Source organism: Chiloscyllium plagiosum, unplaced genomic scaffold, assembly GCF_037043375.1.
Source record: "Chiloscyllium plagiosum isolate Xiang-an unplaced genomic scaffold, Cpla_swu_hap1 HiC_scaffold_24, whole genome shotgun sequence".
NCBI classification, from domain to species: domain Eukaryota; kingdom Metazoa; phylum Chordata; class Chondrichthyes; order Orectolobiformes; family Hemiscylliidae; genus Chiloscyllium; species Chiloscyllium plagiosum.
Window position 1 is genome coordinate 21,003,054 of NW_028270162.1, and position 15,768 is coordinate 21,018,821.

A 15,768-nucleotide genomic window follows, 5' to 3' on the forward strand; every position below is an offset into this window, starting at 1 on the left:
TTGTCGAGCAATAATGCTAACTTGCTCTTTTTCCTACCATTCAGCTTTGTTCCTCTAACCAGAAGCTCTCGCAGAAGCTGCAAACATTATGTAAATTCTTCCTATTTCATTTTCCTTCAATATCTGTTATAACAGGAATGTATCCACCAAAACAATATTTTAATATTTCTGAACATCCATAAGCACCTTATGGCATTTTCATAGATCCTCACAGACAAACCTTGACAAATTGGTGTAAGTCTAGATGGATTCAGTGATCTAGAAAAAACAAAATCTTATTTTGAGATCATTTCATTTAAATGTCTGATCCATCAAACCTCGAAAAAAAAAGAACTGTGGATCTTAAGTAATAAATCTGGTTTCCTGTTGTAACACCACTCTTCATAGACTAGTAGGTGTTTACAGCACAAAAGGAGGCTCATCATGTCTGTGCCAGTCAGCAGAGATCTGACTACAACAAACTCATTCTCCAGCTCTTGGCTCATAGCCATGGAGGCTATGGCAACACAAGTGAATATCTTGTAAATACTGTTTAATTGTTATACAAGTTCCTGACTCAACACCTTGCAGGCAGTAAATACAGACCCCCCACCACCAAATGGGTGAGAAATTCTCCCCTCAACTCTCCTTTTAGTTTCTAACTCTTCCTTAAATCTATGCCTCTTGATTATTGACCTCAAGTGACTTCCTAACCATTCTAACCATGCCCCTCATAATTTTAGACACCTTTGTAAGGCCCCTCTCTACTTTTGCTGATCCAAGGAAAAACCCTAGCCAATCTAATCTTTCTTCATAGCTCACATTTTGCAGGCCAGGCAGCTTCCTGGTAAATCCTCTTTTGTGCAATCAACTTCTTCCTGCATTGTGGTAATCAGAACTGCACACAGTCCTTCAGTTCTGGCCTAACCAGTGTTTTATGTAGTTCTAGCATAATCTTCCTGTCCTTGTATTCTATGCCTTTACTAGCAAAGGCAAGTATCCCATATTTCACCTTGATCATCTATCTACCTCTCTGCTACTTTCATGAGTTGGTGGATATGAATATCAAGGTTTTTCAGGTCTTCTGCATTTTCCAGGTTCTACCATTCATGGTGTAATCCCTTACCTTGTTTGCCCTCTCCTTGCATGTTTTTATAGATTCAATGTCATTTGCCATTGCCTTGCCCACCTGAGAAGTCCACTGATATCCTCCTGCAGTTTATGGCCATCATCCTCACCATTTACCACCCGACTAATTTTCATGTCATCACTGAACTTTTTGATCATAATCTCTATATTTAAATCCACATCATTAATGTACAACTGGAATATTGCGTATAATTCTGTTGTGAAACTTGAAAGGGTTCAGAAAAGATTTACAAGGATGTTGCCAGGGTTGGAGGATTGGAGCTATAGGGAGAGGCTGAACAGGTTGGGGCTATTTTCCCTGGAGCGTCAGAGGCTGAGGGGTGACCTTATAGAGGTTAACAAAATTATGAGCGGCATGGATAGGGTAAATAGGTAAAGTCTTTTCCCTGGGGTCGGGGAGTCCAGACCTAGAAGGCATAGGTTTAGGGTGAGAGGGGAAAGATATAAAAGAGACCTAAGGGGCAACGTTTTCACACAGAGGGTGGTATGGGTATGGAATGAGCTGCCAGAAAAAGTGGTGGAGGCTGGTACAATTGCAAGATTTAAGAGGCATTTGGATGGGTCTATGAATAGGAAGGGTTTGGAGGGATATGGGCCGGGTGCTGGCAGGTGGGACTAGATTGGGTTGGGATGTCTGGTCAGCGTGGACGAGTTGGACCGAAGCGTCTGTTTCCATGCTGTATAACTCTATGACTCTACAACACAAACAGCAAGGTCCCCAGCTCTGGGTTTGTAGAACCCCATTGGAAACAGATTTCTTGTCACAGAAGTGTCCTTCAAACTATGTATCACCCTCTATTTCCTGCCTCAGGACAAAATTTGGATCCAATTCCCTTAGATCCCATGGTTTCTTACTTTCTTGCCATGAAGGACCTTATCAAAAGCCTTGCTAAAGTCTATGTAGACCATATGAAATTTATTATTCTCATCAGCACTCCTGGCAAACTCCTCAAAGATTTCAATCAAATTTGTGAATCACCTTCACCTAACAAACAAATTGCTAGAGAAACTCTGCAGGTCTGTGGAGAGTATGCACAGTCAACATTTAGAGGGTCCAGTGACCCTTCTTCAGGAGTATTCCTCAGTATTAAGAAACTGCTGGAAGCGCTCTCCAGATTTACATTAAGCTAAGGTTTGATCTGCCTGATTTGGAGATATGGGTGGACATTAAAAGTTCCATGGTACTACTCCAAAAATATTATTTTCTAACCAATCCTGCCTGTTTGTGGTTCACTGATTCCCTGTGTCCACAGATCAAAAGTCACTGTTATATAAAAAATATTCATTTTGTAAGGTGCTTTGAGATTGTTTGTCTGCATCTTAGTTAGCAATACTGAGAAATGTCATACAGTAAAATGACTAAAAATATTGTTTGTAATAGGGGAAGAACCTGAAGTCACTGAAGGACAAAATGAAGGCTGGATACTGGACAGCACTAAAAATGAATTGGAAAGTTTGGACAATCTTCCAGTTTGTTAATATTAATTATGTGCCAGCACAGGTAAAGTATGTTTGGTTGCAGAAGCAAATATGATTGTTTCGAAACTTGTGCGTGTTTTCCCCTGATTATTGAACTCTGGCCAAAACATTAAAATGGTATCACCCATTTCAAGGTATGTCTGTGAAATGTTGTAAACTGCCAAGCATGAATCAACACAGTTGCACAAATAATGGGTACCATGCAATAGTGAACCCCATATTCATCTAGGTAAAGAGCATTCAAGTTACAATGGCAAATATGCAAATTCTGTCACTGTGATAACATCTACGATGCCCATGGTGAATCAATAACTAATCTTCCTGTGGAGCTTGTTGAGTCTTGAGTTCTCTTGGTAACAGGCAATGGCCTGTCGAGCTAGAACTCATCAGTGACAGTGTCCCTGTCCCTGGATTGGGAGGCCTGGATTCAAGTCCCACCTGCTCCAGAGGTGTGTAATAACATCTCTGAACATGTTGATTAGAAAAATAGGTTAAATTTAAAAAACAGACCCTTTTTTGTAGTTATGTTTGTGCCCAAGTGTCCTTTGAGAAGGAGTACTCGGTGAGCATAAATGCTGTTGATGTCTTTAGAGAGAGTGGGTATCATGGGTATACTGTACTTTATTTCCCTCTCCAGCTCCATTTGGATTAGTTCCTTGCCACTCTCCCTACCCAGCCTCTTATCTTTTTTGATTTGCTATGTTTGTAAGTATTCAATTGGTTGTACAGGTGAGTTACTGGTGATAGTAACTAATTTTTAAAAAAGCACATCCCTTGTCCCTCTTCTGTGGTTATATCCATGCCTAGTGGCTTTAGAGAGGGAGCACACAGTATCCATCAGTGTTTTTGATGTCTTGAGAGAGTGGTGGACCTCGTGGGGATATGGTATTGTATTTTCTCATCCAATTCTATTTTGATTTAGTCCCTTCCTGATCTCCCTATCCAATCCCTTCATCTGTGGTGGTTTGCATTGCCCATGGTGGGCTTTTCTTGTAAATATTTAATTGGCTATATGGGTAATTTATTGGTGGTAGTTAAAAGGAAAAATGTAGGTAAAATTTCATTGTGATTTTGTTGATGCGAAGGTTGCTCAGTTGTGTGTAGTACCACTTTGGGGTTTAAAAGAAAACAGATCCTGTGTTCATGTCTAGGCGTTCTTGGAGATGGACTAGGCGGTATCCATCAATGCATTTGGTGCTTTGAGGGAGAAGTTGGCACTGCGGGGGATACAGTGCTTTATTTCCCCCTCCAACTCCATTTTGATTTAATTTCTTCCCGCTCTCCCTATGATCCCTCACTTTTGATGATTTACATTGTTCATAATGGGCTTTGCTTGTAAATGTTTCATTGGCTACAAGGGATGATAACTAGTGGTAGTTAAAATGAAAAGAAAACAAAAAGAAGTCAGTGATATTTGGTGGTGGGCAAGTTGCTCCATTTTGAGTGATAGCACCTCTGGGTATAGATGAAAACAAAAAAAAAGCTTTGCATGTAAGTTTCTAATTGGCTACACTGGTGATTTTTGGTGGTGGTTAATCATTTAAACAAAAGCAAAACAGAAAAGTCTCTGATTTTGGTGGTGGGAAAGTTGCTCAGTTGTGCATGATAACACTACTGGGTATAAGAAAAGAATTTAAAAATTTTAAAACTAAATCTGACCCCTTCTGGATAAAAAAGAAAATGGAGCAGGCCTATTATTGACTGGAATGGGCTTTGCATGTAAATTTCGAATTGGCAATATGATGATGGTGATTTATAATTAAAAACAAACAAAAAGTTATGGTGTTTGGTGGTGGGAAAGCCTTAGTGTGTAAAAACTCTTCTGGCTTTAAAAAGAAGCAGACACCTCTGACTAGCCCCTTCTTGCTCTCCATTTACCTTTCTCACTTTTGATGGTTTGCATTGCCAATAATGAGCTTTGCATGTAAATATTCAATTGACTGCATGGGTGATTTACTGGTGTTGGTCAGTAGTTGGAAAAATAATGTCACAGTAATTTGGAGGTGGGAACATCATTCAGTTGTCTGTAAGAGCACTTCCAGATATAAAAAATAATCAGATGCCTACTGCCTGTAATGGACTTTGCTTGTAAATATTGAGTTGATAACGTAGGTGATTTACTGGAGGCGATTAATAGTTAAAACATTAGTGATTTTTTTGATGGGAAAAGAAATCATTCATCTTTGTTTAAGAGCACTTCTTTTATAGAATGATAAAAGAAAAAAAAAGTAAAGCAGAAGCCCCATTATCCTGAGCTACTATACTGGTGAAGAGGATTGGATAAAGTGGATCAGCGAATAAAAGTAATTCTTGTTAGTGCTTGAGGGGCCTCAACTTTCAGCATCATAAAGAATTTAACTTACCCGCCAGCCCTGGTGTCAAAATCTTTTGACAATCCGCTAGATAGAGTAGTGGAGCACTATGACTCCAAACCATGGGTTTAACACAGCAAGTAGTCTTCCTAGGGAATGAAGAGTGAATTCTTCACAAGACAGTGAAAATTGGCTGAACATTGTGAGTATGGGTCAGTATTCAGGAAATGTTAAGGGATTGCTTTGTTTGTGGAATCAATAATATTGTGATCAAAAGGAAGCTACTGATTGAACAATATCTGGTCCTTTCCCACAAAAATGCAGAAAAAGGGTCTCATGAACTTCAGGAGTCCATAGAAGATATCATCTTCAGCTTTGGGCTACCCCCCATATCACATAGCCAAGTCCCCAGCTTATGTTGGTTGCTAGGGAATGGGATTGGACTCAAAGTTTGCAAGGTTCCAGAAGTGAAGGGATGTTCCTTCATAATACAGTAAGGATCAAGAATGTCTATGTCGCACTTGTAGTCATAGGGTGCATCCCAGACAAAGTCACTGAAACAGGCAAAATGCGTACTGCCCAAGCTAAAGTGGGAAGTTACTCTAAGACAGGGCTTTGCAAATAACTCAGACCGAGAATAAGGAATTGATACAGCTAAATTGCGGCATTGCTCCCAAAGTGGCCCCAATTAAGATAAAACTTCAGGTACCTGGCCACTCCTTTGACATGAAGGTAGATGCAGGTACTGTTGCATCTATTATTGGGAAACAAGCCTTTAGAAAACTTCAATGGTGAATCATGCCTTTAAGCCTCTGAGACACCAGCTCTAAGTTGCACTGGAGAGCTCTTGTGTATTATTGGGACCATTGTAACCCCAGTTACATGTGGACAGCAGACAGTCTGACTCACTTTAAGGGTGATGCAAGAGTTAGGTCCCAATTTTTTGGGAAGGGTCTGGCTTCAGAAAATCCATTTGGGTTGGCCATAGGTCTTTAAAATAGGTACTGGTGATCTATATGAAGTAATGAGGAAGTATCCCAAAGTGTTCCAAGAAGGCCTCTGAAAGATAAAAGGCACCAGGGCCAAGATCTGTGGAGACCCAGATGTCCAGCCTGAATACTTCAAGGCACGGCTGGTTCTCAATGTCCTATGTGCCAAAGTAAGGCTAGAAGAATTCGGCATCATATACTCAGTACAATTTGCTAAAACAGCTGTGCCAGTATTCCCAGTTAGAAAACTTGACAACTTTGTCTCACTCTGTGGGAATTATGAATTGACAGTCAACAGACTTTCCTGCTTAGACTGATATCCTCCATCATGCTTCGAAGACTTGTAGGAATAGCTGGCTGAGGGGTCAGATAGAGTCATAGAGATGTACAGCACAGAAACAAACCCTTCAGTCCAACTCGTCCATGCTGACCAGATATCCCAATCCAGTATAGTCCCACCTGCCAGCACCTGGCCCATATCCCTCCAAACCCTTCCTATTCATATACTCATCCAGATGCCTTTTAAATGTTGCAATTGTAATAGCCTCCATTACTCCCTCTGGCAGCTCATTCCATATACATACCATCCTCTGCATGAAAACGTTGCCCCTTAGATCTCTTTTATATCTTTCCCCTCTCATCCTAAACCTATGCCCTCTCGTTCTGGACTCCCCGATCCCAGGGAAAAGACTTTGTCTATTTATCCTATCCATGCCCCTCATGATTTTATATACCTCTATAAGGTCACCCCTGAGCCTCTGACGCTCCAGGGAAAACAGCCCTAGCCTATTCAACCTCTCCCAAGAGTTCAAATCCTCCAACCCTGGCAACATCCTTGTAAATCTTTTCTGAACCCTTTCAAGTTCCACAACATCTTTCCAATAGGAAGGCGACCAGAATTGCATGCAATATTCCAACAGTGGCCAAACCAATGTCCTGTACAGCCGCAACATGATCTCCCAACTCCTGTACTCAATACTCTGACCGATAAAGGAAAGCATACCAAACGTCGCCTTCACTATCCTGTCTACCTGCAACTCCACTTGCAGGGAGCTATGAGTCTGCACTCCAAGGTCTCTTTGTTCAGCAACACTCCCTAGGACCTTACCATTAAGGGTATAAGTCCTGCTAAGATTTGCTTTCCCAAAATACAGCACCTCACATTTATCTAAATTAAACTCCACCTGCCACTTCTTAGCCCATTGGCCCATCTGGTCAAGATCCTGTTGTAATCTGAAATAACCTTCTTCGCTGTCCACTACATCTCCAATTTTTATGTCATTTGCAAACTTACTAACTGTACCTCTTATGCTCACATCCAAATCATTTGGATGTGACCCAGCACCGATCCTTGTGGCACTCCATTGGTCCACAGACCTCCAGTCTGAAAAACAGCCCTCTATCACCACCCTCTGTCTTCTACCTTTGAGCCAGTTCTGTATCCAAATGGCTAGTTCTCCCTGTATTCCATGAGATCTAATCTTGCTAACCAGTTTCCCATGGGCAACCTTGTCGAATGCCTTGCTGAAGTCTATATAGATCACGTCCACTGTTCTGCCCTCATCAATCCTCTTTGTTACTTCAAAAAACTCAACCAAGTTTGTGAGACATGATTTCACATGCACAAAGCCATGTTGACTATCCCTAATCAGTCCTTGCCTTTCCAAATACATGTACATCCTGTCCCTCAGAATTCCCTCCAACAACTTGCCCACCACCGATGTCAGGCTCACTTGTCTATAGTCTAGATTACCTCGTCTATAGTTCCCTGGCTTGTCCTTACCACCTTTCTTAAACAGTTGGCACCATGTTAGCCAATCTCCAGTCTTCTGGCACCTCACCTGTGACTATCAATGATACAAATATCTCAGTAAGAGGCTCAGCAATCACTTCCCTTGCTTCCCACAGAGTTCTATGGTACACCTGATCAGGTCCTGGGGATTTATCCACTTTTATGTGTTTCAAGACCTCCAGCATTTCCTCCTCTGTAATATGGACATTTTTCAAGATGTCCTCGTCTGTTTTACCTTCATTCCATATCTTCTATGTCCTTTTCCACGGTAAATACTGATGCAAAATCCTCGTTTAGAATCGCCCCTCCCACCCCCCCCCCCCCACCCCCCCCCCATCCCCTGCGGCTCCACACAAAGGCTGCCTTGCTGATCTTTGAGGGGCTCTATTCTCTCTCTAGTTACCTTTTTGTCCTTAATGTATTTGTAAAACCCTTTGGATTCTCCTTAACTCTATTTGCCAAAGTTATCTCATGCACCCTTTTTGCCCTCCTGATTTCTCATATGTTTAAAATTGAACATGAACCAAACTTACCTCCAACTGAAGCTTGAGGTGTCATCAGGAAATGTGTTACTATAAATATTCACAAAGGATTGTACAAGTACACTTTCTTGCCTTTTGGGGTATCTTCAGTTTGTGCCATCTTTCAAAGGTAATGGAGAACATCCTCCAAGAGGTGCTTAGAATGGCAATCTATCTGGTGATGTTTTAATCTCAGGAGCTACTACAAAGGCACATGTGGAGAGCTTAGAGGAGGCACCGGGGCATTTTTGTGAAGCTGACAACCAGCTCAAATGAGGGGAAAATAGTGTGTTCCAGGTAAATGAGGTAAAGTACCTCGCGTACAGCATTGACATGGATGGGTTAAACCATGTCAAAGAGAAAATGAAAGCTACATAAAGGGGCTCCAATTCCAAGGAATACAATTGAGCTAATGTTTTGCCTAGGTCTCAAAAATTTCTGGGTGGAGTTACGTTCCATGTAAGAAACTTCACTGACATCTCTCCAGTAATCCTGGGAGTTATTCTGAAGTAAAAGACTGGACTGGTTTCATACATGGTTAAAACTGGGGAGTAGATAGCAAAACAAAAAGCATATTGACCACCTCCGGGGGAACACTCCACAGAGGCGATTGTTTTGATGGACATAGCACCAAAGATGAGCCCCCTTCTTCGTCATCGGCTTATTGTATGCCCCCACCAGATTCTGAAAGTAACTGGATCATCTTCAGTTGCTTCATCGTTGACCTTCCCTCCATCATAAGGTCAGAAGTGGGAATGTTCACTAATGATTGCACAATACTCAGCATCATTCACAACTCCTCAGATACCAAAGCAGTCCATGTACAAATGCAACAGGATCTGGACAATATCCAGGCTTGGGCTGACAAGTAACAAGTAACATTTGCATCACACAAATGCCAGGCTATGACCATCACCAAAAGTGGTAGTTATCATTGACCAGAAACTCAACAAGAACCACCACATAAACACAGTGGCTATAAGAGCAGGTCAGAAGCTAGAATAATACCATGAGTAATTCACGTCCTGACTTCCCAAAGCCTGTCCATAAATCAGGAGTATGATGTAATACTCCGTAATAGTCTAGATGGGTGCATTTCCAACAACACTCAATACTCAAGAAGCTTAACACCATCCAGGACAAAGCACCCGGCTTGATTGGCACTACATCCATAAGCATCTGCTGGTCAGTAACAGCAGTGTGTACTATCTACAAGATACAATGCAGAAGTTCACCAATGATCCTTAGATAGCACCTTAAAATCCCACAACCACTTCCATCTAGAAGGACAAGGGCAGCAGATAAATTGGAACACCACCACCTTCAGGTTCACCTCCAAGCCACTCACCATCCTGCGTTGGAAATAAATTTCCATTCCTTCACTGTTGCTGGGTCAAATTCCTGGATTTCCCTCCTGAATGGTGTTGTGGGTCAACCCACAGCAGGTGGACTGTAGAGATTCAAGAAAGCAGGTCACCACTGCCTTCTCAACGGCAACTAGGAATGGGCAATAAATGCTGGCCAGCCAGTGATGCCCACATCCCACAAATGAAAAGAAAATGGAATGGGGCCAAAACAGCTATAATACAGACGTGTGCCCTTTTGTGGCATAGTTGTAATGTCCCTGCTCTGGACCCCAGAGGCCTGGGTTAAAGTCCCACCTACTTCAGAGGTGTGTAATGACATCTCTGAAATGGTCGATTAGACAAATAGGTTAATTTTTAAAAAAATGCAGAACCAGAATCAAACAGACTCAATCCCAGAGTTTCCCCATTATCTTTAGATGGTTTGCATTGCTCAGAATGGGCTTTGCTTGTAAATATCCAGTTAGGTACATCGGTGTTTAACTGGTGGTGATTAGCAAGTTTAAAAAAAACAAAAAAAGTAACGTTGATTTGGCAGTGGGAAGGTCGTTCGGTTGTGCATAATAGCACAAGCTAAGAAAAAAAGAAATAATGCAGACTCAGAAATTAATGGTTAAAGGAAAAGAAGAAAACAATGCAGACCCAGAGGGGTTCTTGTGGTGCAGTGGTAGCATCCCTATCTCTGAATCAGGAGACCTGGATTCAAGTCTCACTTGCAGAATAGAAGTCCCAGAGAAGTTTGCAAAATTGCCTAGCCACATCCCCACGATGGCTCAAATAAAGTTTATCTCTCTGTCCCCACACTAGAAGTTCCTGGTCAGATCCCAAATGTTTTGCACTTGCTCAGCAGTTATGCCTCAGCAAAAGGTGTATCCAGGTCATGGACAGAAATTTAGGACCCATATCTATTTTTGTAGAACTTCCATGAGGGTCAGTTGCTTGTGTCTTCTTGAAGTGTTACCACTTCAAGGATTTTGTTGGGAAATGGTACTGCCTGTAAGCCCTGAGAATCAGATCTGTGATTCTATTCTCTGTGCATGAAATTCACAATTCCAGTTGCTTTTTCAGTGGATATACTGAACTTTAGGGCGTGGTCACTTGGAGGAAGCATTGATGACAGTTAGGCACATCCCAACGCAGAAGCCAATCATTTTAAACTTAGAGGGGGAACACAATTTGAGTCTGAGGAAGAGGTGAGTAAATATTATAGGAGTCTTTTGCTCTAGGGTTAAATAGGATCTTTATTTAAATGTAATAGACACTAATGAAATACAGGTCAAGATTTCACTCTGCTGCGAGGTTGCCAAAGAATATCATCACCTATTACTCACGTAATCTTACGTCACTTTTGAACAGTATTGTAAACTTTTGTATATACATATTCACATTAATCTTTTACACTATACCTCCCTCAATCTTTGACTTGACCCATACATTACATTAGTATTTACATCTCTTCATCCTACACACAATGGGTCTGCTCAACCAGAAGGTGTTCAATGACACATAAGATGTGGGGAGAGATTCCTTTCATGTTAAGGATTCTATGACAATAAGATTTTTATATTTTTATACGGTTTTTTAAACTGCTTCACCAGAACATTTTACAACAGTATGACCTTGAGCGAAATGAAAAAAGTATTGGGTTAGATAACCAAGAGCTTGGTCAAAGGGGTAGATTTCAAAAAGAAACTTAAAGCAAGAAAATGTATAGACTGGTGGAGAGGTTTGAGGAAGAAATACCCGGGGTTATTCCTAAGGCAGCTGAAGGCACAGCCATGAGCTTAGTGCAATTGAACTTGTGTTCAAAAGTCCAGAAGTAGTCGAGTGCAGATATTTTGAAGACTTATTGGTCGAAAGGAAATCACAGTGATATGGGGGAAGCAATGTCATGGAGGGACTTAAAAACATGAGAGGTTTAAAACTGAGATGTTATTTGACTGGAAACCAATACAAGCTACTGAGTACCTGGTTGTGAAAATAACTGGTCTTAGTGATGGCTAACCAGTCAGGAGCTCATCATGGGGTTGGACTGATTTAATTTGACTATACCAAGGAGTGGAATGGAGTTAATAACCAGGGACTGGAGTTTGGAGTGGAATGGAAAACAATGATTTCAGTCTTGCAATGTTTAATTGGAGGCAGTTTCTGAACATCCAGTACTGGATGCCAAATATGCAAATCTGATAATTTAGCAATAATGATTGAGATGCTGATGGGGTAGTGCTAGATGTTGCCACATCAATGAAATTATTGATGTTTTAGAGTGATGTTACTAAGAGAGAGTGCGCAGATGCAAAATAAGAGGGGACAAAAATAATTTCTTGATGGGGGCGGAGATGATAGTTTTGAAATGAGAAGAAAGCCATTGCAAGTGTTTTTTGTCTATAATTGAATGATAAGAATAGAACCAACCAGCTGGATGACAATGGAGAAGCATGGGAAGAGACTGGTGTGGTCAATCATGTCAGTTGTTACAGTTATCAACTCAAGAAGAATGAGGAATGTTAGTTTACCTTTACTTTGCCATGTAGAGTTTTATTATAATTCTATCATCCCCATCCAGATATAGTACACACAGAGCACTGACCCATTACCCCCCCCCCCCCCCCCCCCCCCCCGCCCACCCCTAATGGAATGTCCTGGACCACTAAAAACTCTGGGAAATTGGCCACAACTTTCAAAGGCTCCAGGACCCTGTGGTATTTCAAACACTTTTAATTCAAACAGATCCATTTTTTGTCTTCTATCATGATGTGCCTTACTCTCTGGATTCTATTTAGTTTGCTTGCAGAGAACTAGAGGGTTCTTATACTTATTGAATACAGTACATTAACAATCTATTCCAGAAGGTGCCAAATCTGTTGAAAGAAATGCTTCCTGATATTTAATTCTGATTCTTTGTCCATTGTCATCTTGTCCTATATGGAAAACAGGATTATAATTGAATGTTTATAAATTGGTTAAGTCAATACCAGACCATGGGGCTTCTTGCTCAGTAGAGAGGAATGACTAGTGGTAGTTTAATCTGATGGTTTACCAAGCCTCAGATGAGGGGAGAGATGGAGAAGGAGAGTCCCTCTTATTTATAAGTAAAGATGTTAGAATTTATTGATTCAGATGTAAGTGTTAATTTACTTTCCAAACATTTTATCACATTGTTTGTGCACCTTAATGATGAATAATTGATCTTCATAATCCCAAATTTGTCAGTAATCTTCAGTATCTTTCATGGTATGCACTTGTCTGGAGTTAACATGCAAAACCAAATAACTACATTTACCAGGCTTGGTCCCTAACCTGTATAGCACTCTGTAACCTATTGATTTAGCTTAAATTACCCAAAATGGATTAATCTCCTGGAATCTTTCTTGACTCACTTTGGGAATTGGGGAATATTTTTCCTAAGGTGATTAAATGAGTTGGAATCTGAAAAGCCTTTTGAATTTCTCTCCCCTGCCCACAACTACTCAGGTGAGAAGTTCTGCTTTCACCAGTTGTCCCTTCTGACAGATCAATAGGAAACAAATTGATTTTTTTTTTGTTTCTTGAGTGAATTATATACAAAACCCATTAAGGCAAAGCTTTCAACCCACAATGACATGGGAATAATGCTAGGCCAGTCATGGTATTAATCTGCTTCTAATTTAAATACTAATGACTAGACGATGAATATTGTGACTGTTGCAATGAAATTTCCTGTTAATTTTTGGATTTTTTTGTTTTTTTTTACAGTTCCGTGTGCTATTTGCTAATCTTGTGGCTCTTTTCTGGTATGCCTACCTGGCTTCAATCAAGAGATGATGCTATAACATTAATCTTGACCAGAACTTTCTGAGAATGATTTCTTCCACACTTTTATACTAAAAAAAGACTTTGGAAAGATAAATACAATGAATGAACTTTGGCCAAATCCTAAATCTAACATAATTTTCAGTGTTTTCACAAAATATCTAATGGGTAGCTTTTATGTTTGGAGAAGGAACTGTGAAATATGTCATGACAATAACAAGATGTAGAACAAGCCAGCCTGCAGAATTTACAAAACAGCTTATTTTTAGTGACTTTTAATGATTTAACATTTATTAATTGTATAATTTATTTTGTACATTGCATGTGATAAGTACAGTTGATCTTAGACTGCTGCTCAAAAAACTGCCAGACCAAAGCAAGATGGCCACCTGAAGTCAAAGTTTTGTTCCATCCTAACAGTTTTCACTGACGGTAATTAATATTGTAATCTTACTAAATGTGCTCAGGAATTTTGTTAGTGTTTCCAAATATATTGATCAATTACTTGCTCTGAGGTAGTTTCATTTCAAACATTTGATAGATTACATAATCAAAGTATGACATCTTTTGGCAAAGTGCAAGTTATGTTCAGTTTTTGGAGGGACTCAAGCCATGAGGTCCAGAGTGATTTCTTACTATATTTTTTTCAAAATAAACTGTTGTGCAAAAGGGTCACCGGAGCTGATTAGTTAACTCTGCTTTCTCTCTGCAGATTCTGCCAGACCTGCTGAATTTTCCCAACAATTTCTGATTTCTAGCAAGTGTAGTTCTTAGGTTTTTTTTTAATGCCTCATTAACTACTGACTCTACCACTGTGATGTACCTCACATCTCATTCTGGTCACATCTTGCCATGTGCTTTTTCCAGAACAACTCCCCACTTGGTGGATATCTGCTGAAAGGCTGATATTCCCCCCATGTCCATGTCATCTTTGAAAGGCCACTGTGCACCTGGTCAAGTATTGGCAGTCTGGTGTTTCCCTCAACCATGAACATGATGGCACAGCTGCCACAAAGCCATGCTTTTCATGGCACACGACTGACACTGCCTTGCAGGTACCACCCTATTCTCTCACCTCAGTTACCATTTAACCATCATGCCATACAGTTTACTATTCTTAGCACATCCTGTCAAAACACGATCTCTTAGTCACTGTTACTCTTTATCTGGTGACACCCACGTTGTCATATTCCATTAGGCGATCATCACAACTCCTGCAAGCAAATGGCTAATTCCAAATATGACCTTTTATTGATAGCCAGCAACTGAACAATCCAGAATTGCAGCCTGATCCAAACTATGAGCTGTATACCAATCCTTGTGTGCAAAGTAACCTTGTTGCAGCCTTTCAAAACTAATTGCCAGTGCATCCTGCAATAAGAATCTGTGTTCCTCAGCATCCTGCAAGTGAATTGGAGAAGTGCCATGGTGATCGTGGGGGTGTTGGCAAATGGCAGATGCCACTGTCTTTTGATAAGGGCTGTGTGGCTGGTGTCCATGAATTGTGTCCTGAGATGCTATTTAGTGCTGAGTAATAGGACTCCTTGCAGCCAATGGTGAGCTGAAGTTACTAGGTACCAGCTGTGATTTCCAAATTGAGATTTTGTTATGCCCAATTTGTGTGTTTGGTAAGATAGGAAACTGTACATACAAGCTATGGTTCCCCATAATTGGCAACTTGCAGCATGGCAAATGCATAAAAGATGCAGCTATTTGCTCCTAATGTCAAGATTGGCCTGTCACAAATCTCACCATTAGCCATGTTGCTCAGACCTCTATAAAATTCCACCCTGTATGTCTAAAACAAAAGTGCTATACTATAATTTGATTTATCATGTAGTACTGTTGCATATCATGGTATGTTGTAAAGAAATAGCCTACAATATACGTATACATTATAACACTGTATGAAATACCTGAATCATTGTCTTTTATTATGGATAAAGTAAATTTGTCCTGGAAAAATATTGTACGTGAGGCTTCAGTTACACTTGTGATAATGGTAAAGGATTTTTTAAAAGAAAGTACAATCACAAATTAATAAAATTAATTAAATTTCTACAGCCATGGATTTTTGAGAATTTGTATTTCATAAGGGTCTGTTTCAATGCTGTACATCTCTATGACTATGACTATAATTTCTCTGTTGTGCTAAGCAACTTTAAATGCAGTCAAAGTTATCGTGGTTGTGGGTATGTTTGCTGAGCTGGGAAGTTGAATTGCAGACATTTTGTCCCCTGTCTCGATGACATCTTCAGTGCTTTGGAGCCTCCTGTGAAGCGCTGCTGTACTGTATCTTCTGGAACTTATTTGGTTCCATTTCTGCTGCTTCTGGTTGCCAGCTCTGGTTGTTTGTTGTAGTGGCTGATATTATTGGGTCCAGGTCAATGT

At 40.5% G+C, this 15,768-nt stretch overlaps 1 protein-coding gene across 1 annotated transcript in view; it reads left to right on the forward strand.

Moving 5' to 3' along the window:
* Nucleotides 1-15,438, forward strand: part of pxmp2 (peroxisomal membrane protein 2) — a 46,842-nt gene extending 31,404 nt beyond the window's left edge. The window contains exons 4-5 of the mRNA XM_043715582.2: nt 2,510-2,629; nt 13,321-15,438. Of these exons, the coding sequence (XP_043571517.1) occupies nt 2,510-2,629; nt 13,321-13,389 (189 nt within the window). The 3' untranslated portion in view covers nt 13,390-15,438. The remainder of the gene's footprint in view (nt 1-2,509; nt 2,630-13,320) is intronic.
* Nucleotides 15,439-15,768: the final 330 nt, after the last annotated feature.